The sequence below is a fragment of the Rhagoletis zephyria genome, unplaced genomic scaffold (genome assembly GCF_001687245.7).
Source record: "Rhagoletis zephyria isolate East Lansing unplaced genomic scaffold, Rhagoletis_zephyria_1.1 Rzeph_scaffold_02581, whole genome shotgun sequence".
NCBI lineage: Eukaryota > Metazoa > Arthropoda > Insecta > Diptera > Tephritidae > Rhagoletis > Rhagoletis zephyria.
This window is the reverse complement of record NW_016159665.1, coordinates 45,078-61,103: the sequence shown is the minus strand read 5'-3', so window position 1 is coordinate 61,103 and position 16,026 is coordinate 45,078. Positions and strand designations below refer to the sequence as shown.

At 33.3% G+C, this 16,026-nt stretch overlaps 1 protein-coding gene and 1 long non-coding RNA gene across 2 annotated transcripts in view; both read right to left on the bottom strand.

Moving 5' to 3' along the window:
• Positions 1 to 1,479: 1,479 nt before the first annotated feature.
• LOC108367200 (nuclear pore complex protein Nup205-like) overlaps positions 1,480 to 16,026 on the bottom strand; it is a 29,319-nt gene continuing 14,772 nt past the window's right edge. Inside the window, exons 3-5 of the mRNA XM_017621793.1 lie at positions 2,640 to 3,495; positions 1,821 to 2,564; positions 1,480 to 1,761 (exon numbers count right to left, since the gene is read on the bottom strand). Coding sequence (XP_017477282.1) covers positions 1,480 to 1,761; positions 1,821 to 2,564; positions 2,640 to 3,495 — 1,882 coding nt within the window. The remainder of the gene's footprint in view (positions 1,762 to 1,820; positions 2,565 to 2,639; positions 3,496 to 16,026) is intronic.
• Positions 12,633 to 12,979, bottom strand: LOC108367199 (uncharacterized). The gene is made up of 3 exons (XR_001848218.1): positions 12,941 to 12,979; positions 12,772 to 12,880; positions 12,633 to 12,713 (listed from the first exon to the last, which is right to left on the bottom strand). It is a non-coding gene; the product is annotated as an uncharacterized LOC108367199 (long non-coding RNA).

Below are 16,026 nucleotides of genomic sequence, written 5' to 3'. Positions count from 1 at the left end.
CCTTACATTGTTGGGCGCACATTTTTTGCTGCACCGAGGTGGGGTTGTATATTGGCTGCATCAATATAGTGGTGCGAGTCGAGGATTCATGGATATAAATATCCGGACGTTGCGCTTTGAAGCACACGAATCACTTCTGGCCACTCCCAGGTGAATGGCAGTCTAAAGCTTTGCAGTACTGGGAAATGTGCAAAACAGATTGGTCAAAGGCGAATCTTTCAACTAAACCCTGATGTATTGGTTAAATTCATAACTCTACATACCTGTATAGTAAACCAAATAGCCGGACCAGACGTTATTCAAAATAAAAAATAAATAAACTTTTCCACATACTCTGAATATTGCTCCGTAATTTTGTAAATATATGTAATCTGCGGCCACAGGGCCACCTATCGTGTAAGTTTTTAGTCCAAATATCTCTTTTCAATTGGCTAAATTGTGTTCTAAATATGAGCCAAATCGGAAAGTAAATGAAATTTTTAGGAATATCCTGACCCCAGCGCCACCTAGCGAGCAAATATTTGGTAGAAATATTTATTTATTTTTATTATTATACTGATATATCGCACACCGTCTTCAAAAGAGTCACAACTCAAAATAATANTCAAGGTACTGATATATCGCACACCGTCTTCAAAAGAGTCACAACTCAAAATAATANATTGTGTTCTAAATATGAGCCAAATCGGAAAGTAAATGAAATTTTTAGGAATATCCTGACCCCAGCGCCACCTAGCGAGCAAATATTTGGTAGAAATATTTATTTTCAAGGTACTGATATATCGCACACCGTCTTCAAAAGAGTCACAACTCAAAATAATACGTTTGTAAGAAAATGCGAAAAACTATTTTTTAGCACATGATAATCATATGAGCAAGGGCGACTTTACTTTAGTTTTTTTTTATCAAATTATAACAAAAACTTGATCCAGCTTTTGCTGAAAGGTAAATAAAAGCTCAGAGAACATTTTTAGCGCATAATCTCAAAAATTGCAAATTTTGAGTTGTGACTCTTTTGAAGACGGTGTGCGATATGTTGCAAATATGAACCAAATCGGTCCAGCCGTTTAGTAGTTTAGTGATATACAGTATACAGAAAACCATGATAAAAACATTACAAGGTAAATTCATTCTCTCAATTCGTCGGCCATGATTTTGTTCTGACGTTTGCCAACATTTTAAAATCATATAAAATTGAAAATAAAAAAATTAAATTGTTCACAATTGTTGTTGTTTGAGATTGAAAATGAGAATGTGTGTGTGAGTTTGAGTTTTGATTTTAAAATTATATTGTTGGCAAACGTCAGACTGCCTCTCAATGGTTTTACCTTGTTATGTTTTTATCATGCAGAAAACTCTATGGAATTGTGAAATTGTGACAACAACAAAAAGTTTTGCATTTTTTTTATCGTAAAACCATCCACACAGAAGGTCCAAAACAGTACTTTTTACAAAATTGAAATCGGTTCAGCCGTTTGGTCAGGCATCGTCGTCATACAGAAAACATTTAATTTTTATATATATAGATATTTTAGTAAATCTGTCTAACTTACCTGGATCGTTTGGTTTCTGTGAAAAACATTGCCTCAGGCAGACAATTAGTATGAAAACTGCTTCAGATATTAATATTGTTACCTCTAAAGCTGAGGGAATAGAAACAGCTTTGTTGAGAAGTTTTTGTAATATTTCAAATAGGAGTTCCTGTTTTATAGAATACGGCAAAGTACTTTCGAAAACCTGAATGAACAAAATCTCGGTGACCTATATATGTAACATTTATAATTATCTATATGTCAAAGAGGATATTTGCATTTAATTACCTGGGCCCAGGCATCCACTAATTTTATTGTTCCTCTGTTTTTATTCCTCATTTCATTTATTTTAAGTGCATACATTAATATGGATTCAATTTCTTGCAATATAAGTTTTCTTTGTCCACTTACTACAGTGCCTTGCACGTTGCATAACTCATCATGCAATATTTTGTGTAGTTTTGGTAAGTTAATTAATAAAAGCCCTTCATCGGTGCTTGATTCACATTCATCGAATATTTGCTTGGATAAAGATATATCGAAAAAATCCCATTTAGGATTATTTACATCACTTGACTCAAACATCAACCAGTCCAAAATGTTACTAAGCAGAAAGTTTGGTATATTTTCCGCTTTTGATTTGATGAAATGCTCCATTAAAAGTGGTGATGAATGGGAAAAAAACAACGTTGAATTAATGGACCTCTGGTCTTCAGTCTTATTAGTAGCAGTTCCCACTAATATTTCGCAGATTTGTTGGACTCTACTTATTTGACAGTAGGAGCTTGCTAGTTTTAACTCAATTGCGGTGCATTCCAATAAGTAACTTGTCTGGTAAAGAATATTTGAATAGTGCATATTTTTAAAGGGAAGTTCTTTTAAGTGTCGACAAACGAAATCATTCGAAGAACGTAAATACCGCAGCATTCCTTCTGACGTACGAGTATTTGAGCAGAACAAATATAAAAGAAAATAGGAGCTTTTGATGATTTGCTCAAGATCTGCATCATAAGCGTTAGAAATTTTCATTGTCTATTAAAATAAAACATTAATATATATATTTAACACTTATTTTAATTTATTCATGCAGTAGATAAAATTTCATACCTCTAAATGAAAGTCTAACAAAGCTGTGAGCGCTCGTAGACAGTGATTAGTTGCATCGGTAATATTGAGTTTTTGTTTTTCCCCAGCGTCGTTTGCATATTCAAATCCCAGAAGGTATAGCCCGATATTTGGATATGGTTGTAATATGCAATTTCTGAGCAAATCGATGATTACAGTTTTGATTTTAATGTGAATTTTATAGGAAGAGTGGAAGTTATTTGACGTCCACCGCGTAGTATTTGTTATTGAATTTGTTTCCATATCTAAGCAATCAACAAAACCTTGACGAATTTCATCATATATATGTCCGTTGGAAATAAAAACGTCCAATATTTGGCTTGATATATTCGGCATTCTCGACACCATATTGAGTATATTGACAGCAGCAAGCGAGTGTTTAGGTAGCCAGCTACAGTACATTACAAATTTCGTTATGTTTAAGAGATGATCCGGCCGTTGGCTTCTAGGATTAACATCTAAAAGCATTTTGTTTAGGCCAAAAAGTATACCTGGGCTATTTGCGGTAATATGTAAATTTAAAAATTCCGTCTGTTTGATTAAGCCTTCTTCTATTATTGTAAGACTAAGAAGAGAACATTCTTCAAGCACTTCTCTCTCATTAAAGCGTTCATATTCATCAAGATGCTGACATGCGTCGTCGATTATTAAAAGAATAAGATTCAATAAATGAGACTTCTTTTGCAATTGCAGCATTATATAATATCCCAAAGGCGGACTTTCATCTTCCTGTTCTACAAAATCATTAACTTTTGGCTCATATTTTTGAATTATATAATTTACTATCTTCAAGCATTTCCATCCTATTTCCCATTTTTCTGTAGAATTTTTATATTGTCTGTTTAAAGTAAATTGAGAAAGATATATTTTATATGTTAATCAAAGTATACAAAGTAATAAATGAATTAATAATTAATACATAAATGTTTACTAGGACAATCGACCAGCAATTAGTGATGAGCGATACAAATTTGTACAAAGCTCGAAGCTTCCCACCCGACCAGGAAACGTTAGACTGCATCACTCCCCATACAAAAAAAAATCGGTACTCTTTTTCCGTTGGAATTATAAAATCTATTATATTTTAAGACGCCCACCAAAATATTTTGGAAAAAATTAAAAATTTTAGCCAGCTGGATCGATATGAAAATACCTCCAAAAGTAGAGTTTTTTATGAATAAAAATAGTTTCTTAATGATGTTTTCTGAAAAAAAACCCTTAAATGACACAACGGTTGAAGCTTAAAAAATTTACATAAAAATATTTAAAAAATAATATAAAAAAAAAATTGAACGGAATCGTAATAATGAGATTTTTGATGCTATCTTTTAACTTTTTTCACAGATTGGCTTAAGAAAAACTTGAATAACTGAACCTATCATTGGAAAGGTATTTTCTCACCCTTTTTATTTCTTTGCTAATAAGCTCATTCAAAGGATGAAAGAAAAAGGTCATCATTCAAAGTTGAATTAAGATTTGTTGGTACTTAAAAAAAATGGGACACGAATGACTTTTTTGCACATAAATAAAAATAGTGGGAAAATACCTTTCTACCGAGAGAAAATCATTGAAATAGGTTCACTTTAACATATAGCACTCAAAACACATATCTGAGTAAATTTTATGGGAGCTATATGTTAAGGTGAACCTATTTCGATAATTTTAAGGAATAGTTAAGGTAATATAAAAAACAGTCATGTGCAAAATTTCAGGAAAATGACTTCAAAACTGGGGAAGTTATTTAAAAAATTGTTAAATTTTAATAAAATTTTCAAGCACCGTTGTCTCGAAAACCGGAGGCAATCTGGTAAAACGAGGGATGCCATTGAATTTATAACGACCCAATTAAGTGTGTTCAACATTCTAAATCTTTGCTCAAATTCACAACTTGCACAGCGCTATTTGAACCAAACTTTTTTGTTTTCTATTTCAGCGATCTAAATATTTATTCATCGTCTAACTTTTGAAGCACTTAGTTATTTATAAAATAGTTCAAATTTAAGCAAAGTTTTAAGTGCCGCTATCTCGAAAAGTGGAGCAAATCTGGCAAAACTGGGGACGAAATTGAATACAGAAGGTTCCAATAGAGTAAGAGCAACTATCAGAACCTTTGTCGAAAAAAGTTGATTTGATACCTCGCTCGAAATATTCTCGCTACAAGAGCTATCATCGTTAAAAGTATTAAATCAGGCTTTTACACACTTCTAGTGAAATTTTGTTTGAAAAATTTTACAGGTATATGTAAAGTTATACGGACTAGTAGTTACAAAGTGATTTAGATCGGTTTGACATATTTTTCAAATATGCCTGGAATTAGTATGTTTTTGAAATAAGAATTACGCTCAAGATCGAAGAATATTTTATCTTTAAAAGTCGGTATATTCTGAGACCACACCTCTTGCTAAGGTATCAAATCATTCGTAGTACATACTTAAAAGGTTTTTAAAATGAAATGCTTCAAAAACTATACGCGATAAACGGAAAATTATGAAAATTATGAAAAGTAGTTGTTACACACTTTGAGTTACTTGGCATTTAGTTATTTTTTAAAGCACACCTTAGTTACCAACCACATATGAAGTGTACGCATAAGTACTAATAGCAAATCAAATTTCAAACCAGTACAGGGTGTGCTTAAAAAGTTATGACATAATTGATTTTTCACCTCTTAAAAATTACATAAAAAATTAACTTGATTTTAATATTATTTTTTAATTAAAACACCTATAACTCAAAAGTCATGCAACAAATTGATTAAATTTTTTTGATGCCTCAAGTATACGTCTATGAGTTATATCCAAAACAACCAGCTTAATATAGTTTACAACGATGAAAATAAAGCTAAATAACTCAAGGGTTACCTGTTTTTTAGATTTGCCCATATAGGCTTTAACATAAAAAAAAAAATAATGAAAAACAGGTTGATAGAAAATGTGCAAAGTCCACATTAAAAGAACAAAACCATAAAGAGAAAATGTAGTAAGTCCCAAAATAGCCTATAAAAAAACAACAGCTTTATTTTGAAATTGGCCGATTATTGGTACTAAACAGGACGAACTAAGGAAGAAAACTGCATTTACAGATTAGGAAAATATTGATATAATAATATTAAAATATTATTCTCTCCTGAAAAATTAAAAAAACATGGACTTAGCACGTTTCCACACTAAGCCAACGATATAGGCTTTCTCTCATCAACAAATGTAGTAGTGTAGTCATAGTTACCAAATGTTTGTTTAAGCAAGCGCTATTTGTTTTGAGAGCGGAAAATATTCATGTTTGTGAGCCACCCCAAAGCACGGTTGCCAGTTTGGTACAATGTTACCAAAATTGGTAACTTTTATTCTCTTTGGTAATTTGGTAACTTCCGATCTCATTTGGTAACTTTCAGACAAAATGCTTAAATACATTCAAATATTTTTGAATATCATACAATATCTGCGGCAGAGTTACATACACACTAGGGCGGGTCGAAAATCTAATTTTTATCAAATCCCTTGGTGATGAAGTCAACAAGCCTGCAAAATATTAGTCTTTTATTTTATTTGTGATACAGTGTTTAACAGTGACACACAGCATACTAGTCGAATAAGACAAATTCTTGTTAAAAATTCTAGGTTCGGCAAAAAGGTTTGGTGCATATTATTAGATAATGAATCCGTTAGCGCTAAAGATAAAGTAAAATATCATTTCTCGCAGCTCTTTAGCTTATCGTTAATCTCAAACTTATACGTTTTTCAACCAATTGTAATTGCTTTGTTGATAATTGCACTGGTCTTTGGTCAAAAGATGCAAAGAACAGCATTCATATTTCTGGGGTGTATTTAGGTCGCTGGTTTCAAATATTCTAATCTTTTTTTAATATTAGCTATATAGTTTGCCAATTTTTGCAAATTTAGGAACAATTTCGGTAGCTCTAATAGAAAAGCTATTATTTTCCATCCTCGTGGAAAAATTTTGTTTATGTAAATGAGTATGAAAACAATGAGCAGGTACAACTTCTAGAAACACTAACTAGTTTACATTTATGCATATAATACAATTGCAAATATAGGAAGTTAACAAAAATTTTGGTTCAACATTTCTTTAATTAATTAAATAATTTTTTTATAATGTAAACGATTTTCATAATATTAGTATCATAAATCAGTAACAGTAAATAAATCAGTAACGACTCCTAATCTTGGACAATACATGTTTGACTTCGTTCGGCAGGATTTTGAAAACTGACAAAATCGGCGTGACTAAATCTATGGTCCTTTCAATATTATATAAACATCCGAAAACATGAAAACGTTTGAAATAAATCTCGTTTCTTATTTATATTTTTCATTTGGTTGCTGAAGTAGTGAAGAATTGAAAATTCATAAGGGAAAAATCGTTTTTGTAAGTTTTATCTTAATATCTTAAAAACTTGTAGTCTTATTAAAAAATGATATATGAACGTGAGATATTAAATTTTATAACCTTTAATTTGATATATCGCCCTATTTATAACAATTAACGCATTCCATAGATATTGCGAGCCAAAGTTCCCTTTTCGAAATTCCTACACTTTGAATCAATTGCGCGGGCTAAAGATAAATTTTAAATTAATATTTCGTTGCCAGTAACAATTGGGTTAAATTTAAGACAACATAATATTACTATTACAAATGGCTTTTATTTACCCCCACATAAATTCTACCCAGCCTAATACACACAGCTAATTTCTTATTGAATGAATTTGTTTTTGTTGATAGATTTATGACTATACACATCTGCCATGAGCAGCTAGGATCATAGTGTAGCCTGCGGTCTTTCAAATTTAGAAGCCTCTACAACGCCTCGTATTCATGTTCATGTTCATCTTCATCTTCATGTTCATCTTCATCTTCATGTTCATCTTCATCTTCATCATTATCTTTATCCTTGTCTTTTTATTTATCTTTAACTTTGTCCTGTACTTCATCTTTATCATTCATCCTTCAATACGGTGGCTGTGGTTTTGTCGTTGTCCTTATTTTTGTTTCTGCCCTTGTATCTTGCTCTCTGTATTTTCATTACCCACCAACAGTGGCGTTAAAAGTTCAATGCAGCCGCTCCCTGTATATTCACAAGCGCGCATACGCATACGTAAAAATTAATTTTTATTTTCTGAGCAAAAAATAAAACTCAAGAAATAACGATTATTTTCCGATCAAAAAATAAAACTTAAAACGTAACCGAGCAAAAAACGTAACCATTACTTTCCGAGCAAAAAATAAAACTTTATTATTAATATTTTTATTGAGCTTTGTACCACGATTGTTTATTAGGAAAAATTGAGAAAGCAACAAAGTCTAAGCGGTAGAAGTTATAGCACTATTTCGGAGATCACCACATCTCCTCATCAGACTTCTTTTTCTAGACTTCAGCAGGGATCGAACCTGCGAATTCGATGTTCAAAGTCAGAAGCGTTAACCACTGAGCTATGTACATCCCGTAAACTCTTGTTGCTAATTCATTTTCCTTATTCAACCAACTACTATCAAGTGCAGCTNTGCTTTCTAAATTTTTCATAATAAACAATCGTGGTACAAAGCTCAATAAAAATATTAAAAATAAAAATGTTAATAAGCCACAATAACAATGACAAAACTTTATTATTTTCCGAGCAAAAAATAAAACTTAAAACCTAACGATTATTTTCCGAGCAAAAAATAAAACTCAAAACATAACGATTATTTTCTGAGTAAAAAATAAAGCTCAAAAAATAACCGTTATGTTTTGAGCAAAAAATCAGTTAATAACGATTAAGAAGTGATTTTTATAATAAAAGTTATAACCGTTAGGGTCCCTGGTTAAAATTGCTTTAAAAAACAGAGAAATTGGTCATAAAATATGTTTAAATTTAACCAAATAAAAATACAAGGAATTGGTCCAAAGGGGTGAAAATCTATAAATCAATGACTTCACTGGATCACGACTTTTAATTTTTGTTCTGCTGCTTTGATTCCGAAAGTGGAATAGTTTTTTTTCCTGTAGACAGGTTTTCAAGATATTTGCAATTTATCTTTATTCAGCTAAAAAAGTGGTTCCACTTTAGAAACTGTACTGAAAATAAAAATAGGTTTCTTCGCTTGTAAAAAAAAGGTGGATGTGTTTTAAAGTAATTTTAAACAGTTTTGGACAGGTCTTTCACATTTAACTTCTACAGCGCCCGTTAATGGGGAAAAAATTATAAAAATAAAAGTTTTTTTAATTATTTTATGATGAAGTTAAGCTATTAACAAAGATAATCGATAGATAAATAAAAAAGTTGTGTGGCAACTCTCATATAAGCTCGAAGGTGTAAATGTAACGCCCATCGTTTATTACAAAAGAAAAAATGCTCTTAATACTTTTGGTAACTTTTTGGTAATCTTTTTAAAAAATATTGGTAGCATTTTTTCTAAGTGTGTGGCAACCGTGCCCCTAAGGAATGCGCTAGAGCAGTGGCTGGCATACGAACACATTAAAAAGATTCAGTGAAGAGCTGGGTTTACACGATCCAACATGTGTGACATGATTTGAGGGGAACATAACTGTAAGGAATCAACAATTTTTGTAAGCTAGCCAACTTGTGTGTCAAGCGGTTGTTTTAGCTTTGCACGATCGAGCATTGATAGCTATCACACCATGTTGTCACACATGCGGGATCGTGTAAACCCGGCTAATGAGACTGTGTGTTGAGCTACTGATGGACAGTGGTTCAAAACTGGCATTTAGTGTTCACAATGGGGCCTGCATTTTTCACTCAATTTGATTAATATAATGAAAGCTAATAAAATTTGCAAGAGACCAGTTGAGCCCGAGCTCGCGTAAAGCTTTTATTTCCGATGTAGCATGCAGATGTGCTCGAAATGTTAGCGAAAAAAGTATCAAAAGTCAACGTGACCTCTTAGCAGCCACTTACAAATTCGAATTTATTACACAAAAATTTAATGATCTTTACACCTCAGTATATCCAGTAAACAAACTTAGCTTTTTTTTCACCAAGTTTGGTCCCCATAAAGGACTAGTGTTGCAAGCAACGCTTTTTCGGCAATTAGGGTGTTGTGCAGCTATTTATTGTGGTGAAAATTATTTAAGCACTGGAGAGATTTATTCACATGGAATTGGAGATAGGGCTGATAGATTTATTTTAAATAAATTGTGAATCTGCGAAAATATCTTTTCAGCAGATGAATATACTTTTTAACCTTTCTCCCGAAAATTTACATACAGGCTCGAAAATATGCGAGTAACATTCAAATATCGTCGCTTGGATGGAAAATTGCCGGAAGCGTCATTTTGACAATGTGTGGTTTTTGGATATCTTCTTTAGTTTCCGAGTAATTGACTAAAATGTTTTCGGTTATTTGGTACAAATTGCGTTAGTATTGCTGTCGTACTAAACTAATCAAAATCTTTCAAATAGAGTTATCTGTTCTTCTTTAGTTTCCGACATATTCAGCTTTATCATGAGTTTCATTTTCTAGAACCGGGTCACTTTTTACTTTTCGTTTGCGTGTATTCACTACAGGTGGATGAAAAAACTGTTGGCGAAATTTGGTTCGGGCGAAACTCACGATTAGGCTGATTAGTAAAAAGTATCGTTAATTTATAAAAATTGTTATCACATTTTGGCGTATATCATTGAAACTGACTGCAAATTTTTTGACAAATATCGTATTCGACAAAAATTTATTAAACTCATAAATGGTTGACACTAAACTAAAAAAATAAAACAATTTAAGAATTTCATGAACTAGTACATAGCATTCTCCGACACTTTGGAGAAAATCTGTAGTCTAGTTCCTGAGAAATTGCATTCCAAACTTCAATTGTGAGTTACCGAAAGTAACTTGTGACAATCTTTTATCCAGGCGACGATATAATATTTACCTATAATATGCATCTAAATAGATTATAATTGTCATTATTTTCGCAGTTGGAGTATATGCCAGACGAGTAACAGGTATACAAGTATACCTAAATTAGCGCTTGAGCTTGTATATTTATCTCTCTCTAACTCATTAATTCTATATACGTCAGCACCAACGCCCGACCAAGTTATGTCTGTATTTAATAATAACTATGACAAACTATTCATGAAATGTATTCGTAGATTTTTATTTACTTTCATTTCATATATTAGTATTGAGATGAATGATTTTTACTAAATACCAGGAATAATAAAAAACTATTTCATTTAAGCTTAACCAACTTTTAGTTGCTCGGAGCTAATTTTGGAACGATTCATGACATATTTTCATAGACAGTAAATGGAACCCTGGGTGCATCATTAACGAGCTGAAAAACCAAACAAATAAAAAAATTCCATCTGAACCAATATTCCCAAAAATTATAAAGCAAAACAAAAGCCATTTTTCCAATTTATGCACTGTTATTTTTATTATTGCAATACAATTTCGCAGCTCTTCAAACATTTTCCACATTATGCTTTTAGGGCTAGTAGTTTCCGACCCCATTTGTTCGTTTTTTTTTCAGTTCTGAATTTAGGCTAGGCTTCATGGGAACTTACTGTGGGTGCAAACAGACCACATTTTGTAAATATGTACATATGTATACACTTCAACGGAATTGTGATATTTAATTCTATTTTATAAAGAAAAATGAATTTAATGTGCAAGTTTTGTAAGTTTACTAGATGTAAGACAACTTTTAATTTTCTTTATATATTGCATGCTTTAGTTTTAATTCTGTTTAAGTTAAGTTGTAAAGGTGAAAATAGGCCTCCTGGGGAACCGAGCACATTAAAAAAAAAAATCGGTAACGCGCGTAAAAGCATCCTCACAAGTGGTGTGGAAAATGCAAGAACAAATATAAATGGAATAATTTTCGAAATTATGAAATGGTTATTGGTATGTCCCATCTCAAAGGGGATGATTAATTTGATCGTTATTTAAGCTGCCTTTATGTAAGCGTTTTGGCTAGTCGATATCTTAAGTAAATTTTCCAGTCGACAGAAATCGACCCGTGAAAAGGCAACTTCAGGAATTTTTTAATTTTCTTTTTTTTTTTTTGCTTGGGCGTCTTTTGAAGATGTGCCAAATTATATTGTCGCCTTAAATACAAAACAACAATTTCTTTAAGCCATCTTGTGCAGCAATTTGTCGATCTTATCCTCACGGCTACCGAAATCACCAACCTCAACGTAGTGATTAGCCTTCTTGCGCCAGCCTCGGGTTGATGTGTTGAGCTTGAATAGCAACAGGAAGTTGGGGGCTTTCTTGAAGTGAAGTGAATCAACGCACTGAATTTCGTGCGCTTCGCGAAATTTGCGTTCGATCACAAAGCAGAGATTGGGACACGCTTGACCATTCCACGTTTGTACATCAATTCACGAACTGATTTAAGATTTGGATAACCCCATATAGGGTTCGGCATACGTAGCATATTAATGGTTGCCTTGCTCAATTTGTTGAACACACCGTTTTAGGGCCGGTTTCTCTATCTCCGGTTAACACTAATCCCCCGGTAAACATCGTTACCGACCTTATCGACTCCCTGTTATATGCATGGAGTTAGAACGTCGATAACAATGTTTAACCGGGGAGTTAGTGTTAACCAGAGATGGAGAAACCGGCCCTTAATGTGGCGAAGACAGAACTGTAAAACTACGCACTTTTTGATTTGAAACCGCGGATGCGGCTCACAAAAGCCAGTTTGGATTTTTCAGGCCCGTCGAATTGGCCGCATTTCTTTGACACACAGCGCTCCTCCATCTCACGGCGTCCATCACGGAGTTTTCTTGTTTGATATTTCTCAGCATGCACCAAGTTCTCACGTTTTCGGAGTGCAATCACAGCAGAGCGCTTTAGTTTACGTTTGACCAGGGTAGCAATTTGCTGACCTGCTCTTGCTGAACTGCAGCTTCGACTCGGGGACAGGAGGCACCTTCCTGGAAGGTTGTCTGCCCTTTGCTTGCGGTTTCTTACCGGCCGTGATGGCAGTCCTCTTAACTTGTTACTTAGCACGTTGAAAAGGCGAAAAAAAGTTCGCCAAATGTTTGGAGCACATCGTAAATGAGCCACTCGATTTATAACATTTCTATAAACAATTTAATTAAATACTTTTTATACATAGATATACGCAACCATGCACTTACTTTCCCAAATTCCATCCTGCTTATCGGCATAATTTTCCAAATATGCCTGCTACTTCATTACTAATTACTCAATTTTCCAACTGCGCCTTCTTTGTTGGCTCGACATATCCTAAAAAGACATAAATTTACATTAAACAATAGAAATCGCAAAAATTAGCAAATAAAATACTCGCTTTGTTTTGTTGTCAAATTTCTGAGAAATGTGAATTCACCACGATGCGATACAGAAAGAACAAGGACCAGGGATGTAATTTTAAGTAAACGTATTATTCAGGGGCAAGGAGCAGAGCGTTCGGGGCAGCCATATTAATTTGTATCAAATATAACATTAAACGGTGGTTCTAATACATTTTTTGATATTATTAACCAGAGTACATACATTATGTGGTATTTCTTTCCAAAATTAATGTACTATATGAACTTTTTTTTTTCAAATATTTCTTAAGTTTCTTTCATGAGTGCTGAAAAGCAACCATGCGTGTAAGAAATTGTGTGCTACCTAAAACTTCATCTCTGGAAACTTTATCCCCATAAAGGACTTCACCACAGTTTTTTTACTGGATATACTGATCTTTACACTATAATTTAGATATGGCTATGACATGCGCAAACTTATTTGTTTCAGTTTCAGTTTTACTATCGCCGGGAGTTGTTTGTCAATAGATATAAAATGCAACTTAGTTATAATTTACAAGTGTGTATTTAACCAATAAAAATCAAAGCAATGTACTTAAACAAGCACTACCAGCAGATATTTTCGTTTCTTTTTAGTAAATTCTTACCACCGTAAATTTATAATTTACACTAATAAATATTTATGTATGTATGTATGTATTTTGTATGCTTAATATTAATTTCACTTAAAATAAGAAAATAAACACTCTAATAAACACAATAACCATTGAGTAAATTTTTATTTGAACCAAACTCAATCATTTTGGCAATAATAAAGGATTAAACTTGCATCAACCAAAGAACTGTATATTTTTACCCAACAATGACTGGGTCAACTAAAAATATTGTCGGATCAAGATAGCAGATATACATTTGTTCAAAAAAATGCTCAAGTAAATTGCAGACTTTCGCCAAGGAGATATTTATTTCGCCATATCCAACTATGCAATTTGGTCACCAAATCTTGGCAATTATAACTAAACCATTTTCTGGGTGTATCCGACCGCGTAATCAAAATACATGTTTCCGAAGAAAGCGATTTGAAAGGGTGTAATAACGGTAAATAAAACGGTGGGAGAAAGAACACAAACGGCAATAACGCAAAATTTGCTTAATTTCACATTTAAATGGGAAATAATACCAAAATCTGACTTTTGCTTTATTTCCAACAAAGGTTGGATATAAAACAAATTTTGCCATATTTCCCATTGCTCATTTATACCATTTGTAATAAAAACAGTTTACTGACAGAAGAAACAAGAACTTTGTTTATTCCAAAAACATACAATTCAACAAAAAATGTGATATAATTCATATGAAGAAAGTAACATTCACAATGTTTTGTCGATTCTAGGGAGATGTAATTCAATACTCAAGAGTTCAGTTTCATTCCTTGCTGATTCTAAAAGCTATACAGAGTGATTGTGAACGTATTTCCTGTGTTCTTTTATTTTTGTTATGATTTCTTTTATATGCTCAGCACACTTAATTTTATACAGGTTTTCCGTTGGCCACTGGCTCAAGAATCTTGCTATATTTCTCAATTAGGCATAATGGCAAGTTTGAATTTGGTCTGTCCAGCTGCAGAAAGCAATGGGATAGCAGCTTTTCTTGTGCCTATATTCCCGAATTCTGTTTTTAACGCGAAGTTTGCTGGGTCTCTTTATACAGCCCGTTTTTAATTGGAGTTATTACTATAATAAATTTGTATTACTGTTCGCTTCCATTTCGATCCAACGCGCATATTTATTATTAAACAAATGTCGGAGCAACAGACTTCGTTTACTTCAGAATACGGTTTCATCGAATACCCTACAAGAACTGAGGAATAAACGTTTGAAAGAAATACGTGTTGAATCAAATCGGTCTTTTGTTAATGCGCTTTTGCGTAGGTATAGCCAAGAAATATGATTATTTACTTGGAAGTCAATAAAGACATGGACAATGAAAACATCTGATGAGGCGGTTTAGTTTTTGGGATAAAGATTCTGCAGATGATTCACGGGCCTTTTTGCGTCGACGATGAAACGAAGAGCTGTATGAGCTTCCCAACGATAAAGACATAGTCCTCTAGCTTGGCCATGTCGTTCGCATGCACACCGACGCTCCAGCTTTGAAAGTATTCAACTTGGAACCCGCTGGTGGTAGCAAAGCAAGAGGGAGGTCCCCACTGTGGCGTCAGTTGACAAAATTTCTGGCAACGGGGGCGCTGCTACATTTCTACCATATTCTCAAAGCTCGCCAAAATAATTGTGAAGATTAGATCGAACGATGAAATATGCAAGTTTTTACAAGTAGCAGTCGCTGACCTTCTAAAAACAGAGTCCGTAAAGCCATCAAAATACGCTCTCACCCTGAGGAGTTATATTTCTAAGAGCGCTCCAATTTCAAACACTCAGAGCGCTAGCGTTATTTACATTCTCTTTACTATAAACTAGTCACATATTTCGCTCAGTCATAAATTTGCGTGAGGAGTATATGTTCGTATTGACGGCATCATGTGTATTTACATCGCTCCGAGTTATAAAGTGATGGGAAAAATATTTATCACTTACGGTTTTAAACACAAAACTTTAAACAACAAAACCGCACGGCTTATTTCGCCAAATTTTTAATTCATAAACTGATAATAGAGGAAAGAGCGCCTCTAGAAAAAGCTATGAGAAACAACCAAGCAAGCGATCGCACAGTGTTTCGACTATATGGAGGCAGGTAGAAAAAAGTCATGGTGACCGTTGATAAAAAACCCGGTTGGACTTAGAGAGGGAAAAGTAAAAGTCATAAATACCAAATTTTACATTATTTACTTACCCCCCTTCTTCACGAACGAAAAAAAAAGGGAATGGGCGCGATACCGACTAATCAATTTAGTTGCCTTTGGCGATTAACCCTTTAAAGAAAGTGTTCCTTTTCCAACTGTAATCAATTATATATGTCGTGAAATATTCAGGTGAAGGTATTTACCATTTATTAGGTACTTTCCTATTTTCTTACCAAAAAATTTACTTTGAAATGTAGATGCTAAAGATTATTAGTAAAAAAAAAATGTGAGTACCGGTCCGTCAGGTCTTGACATTAGAT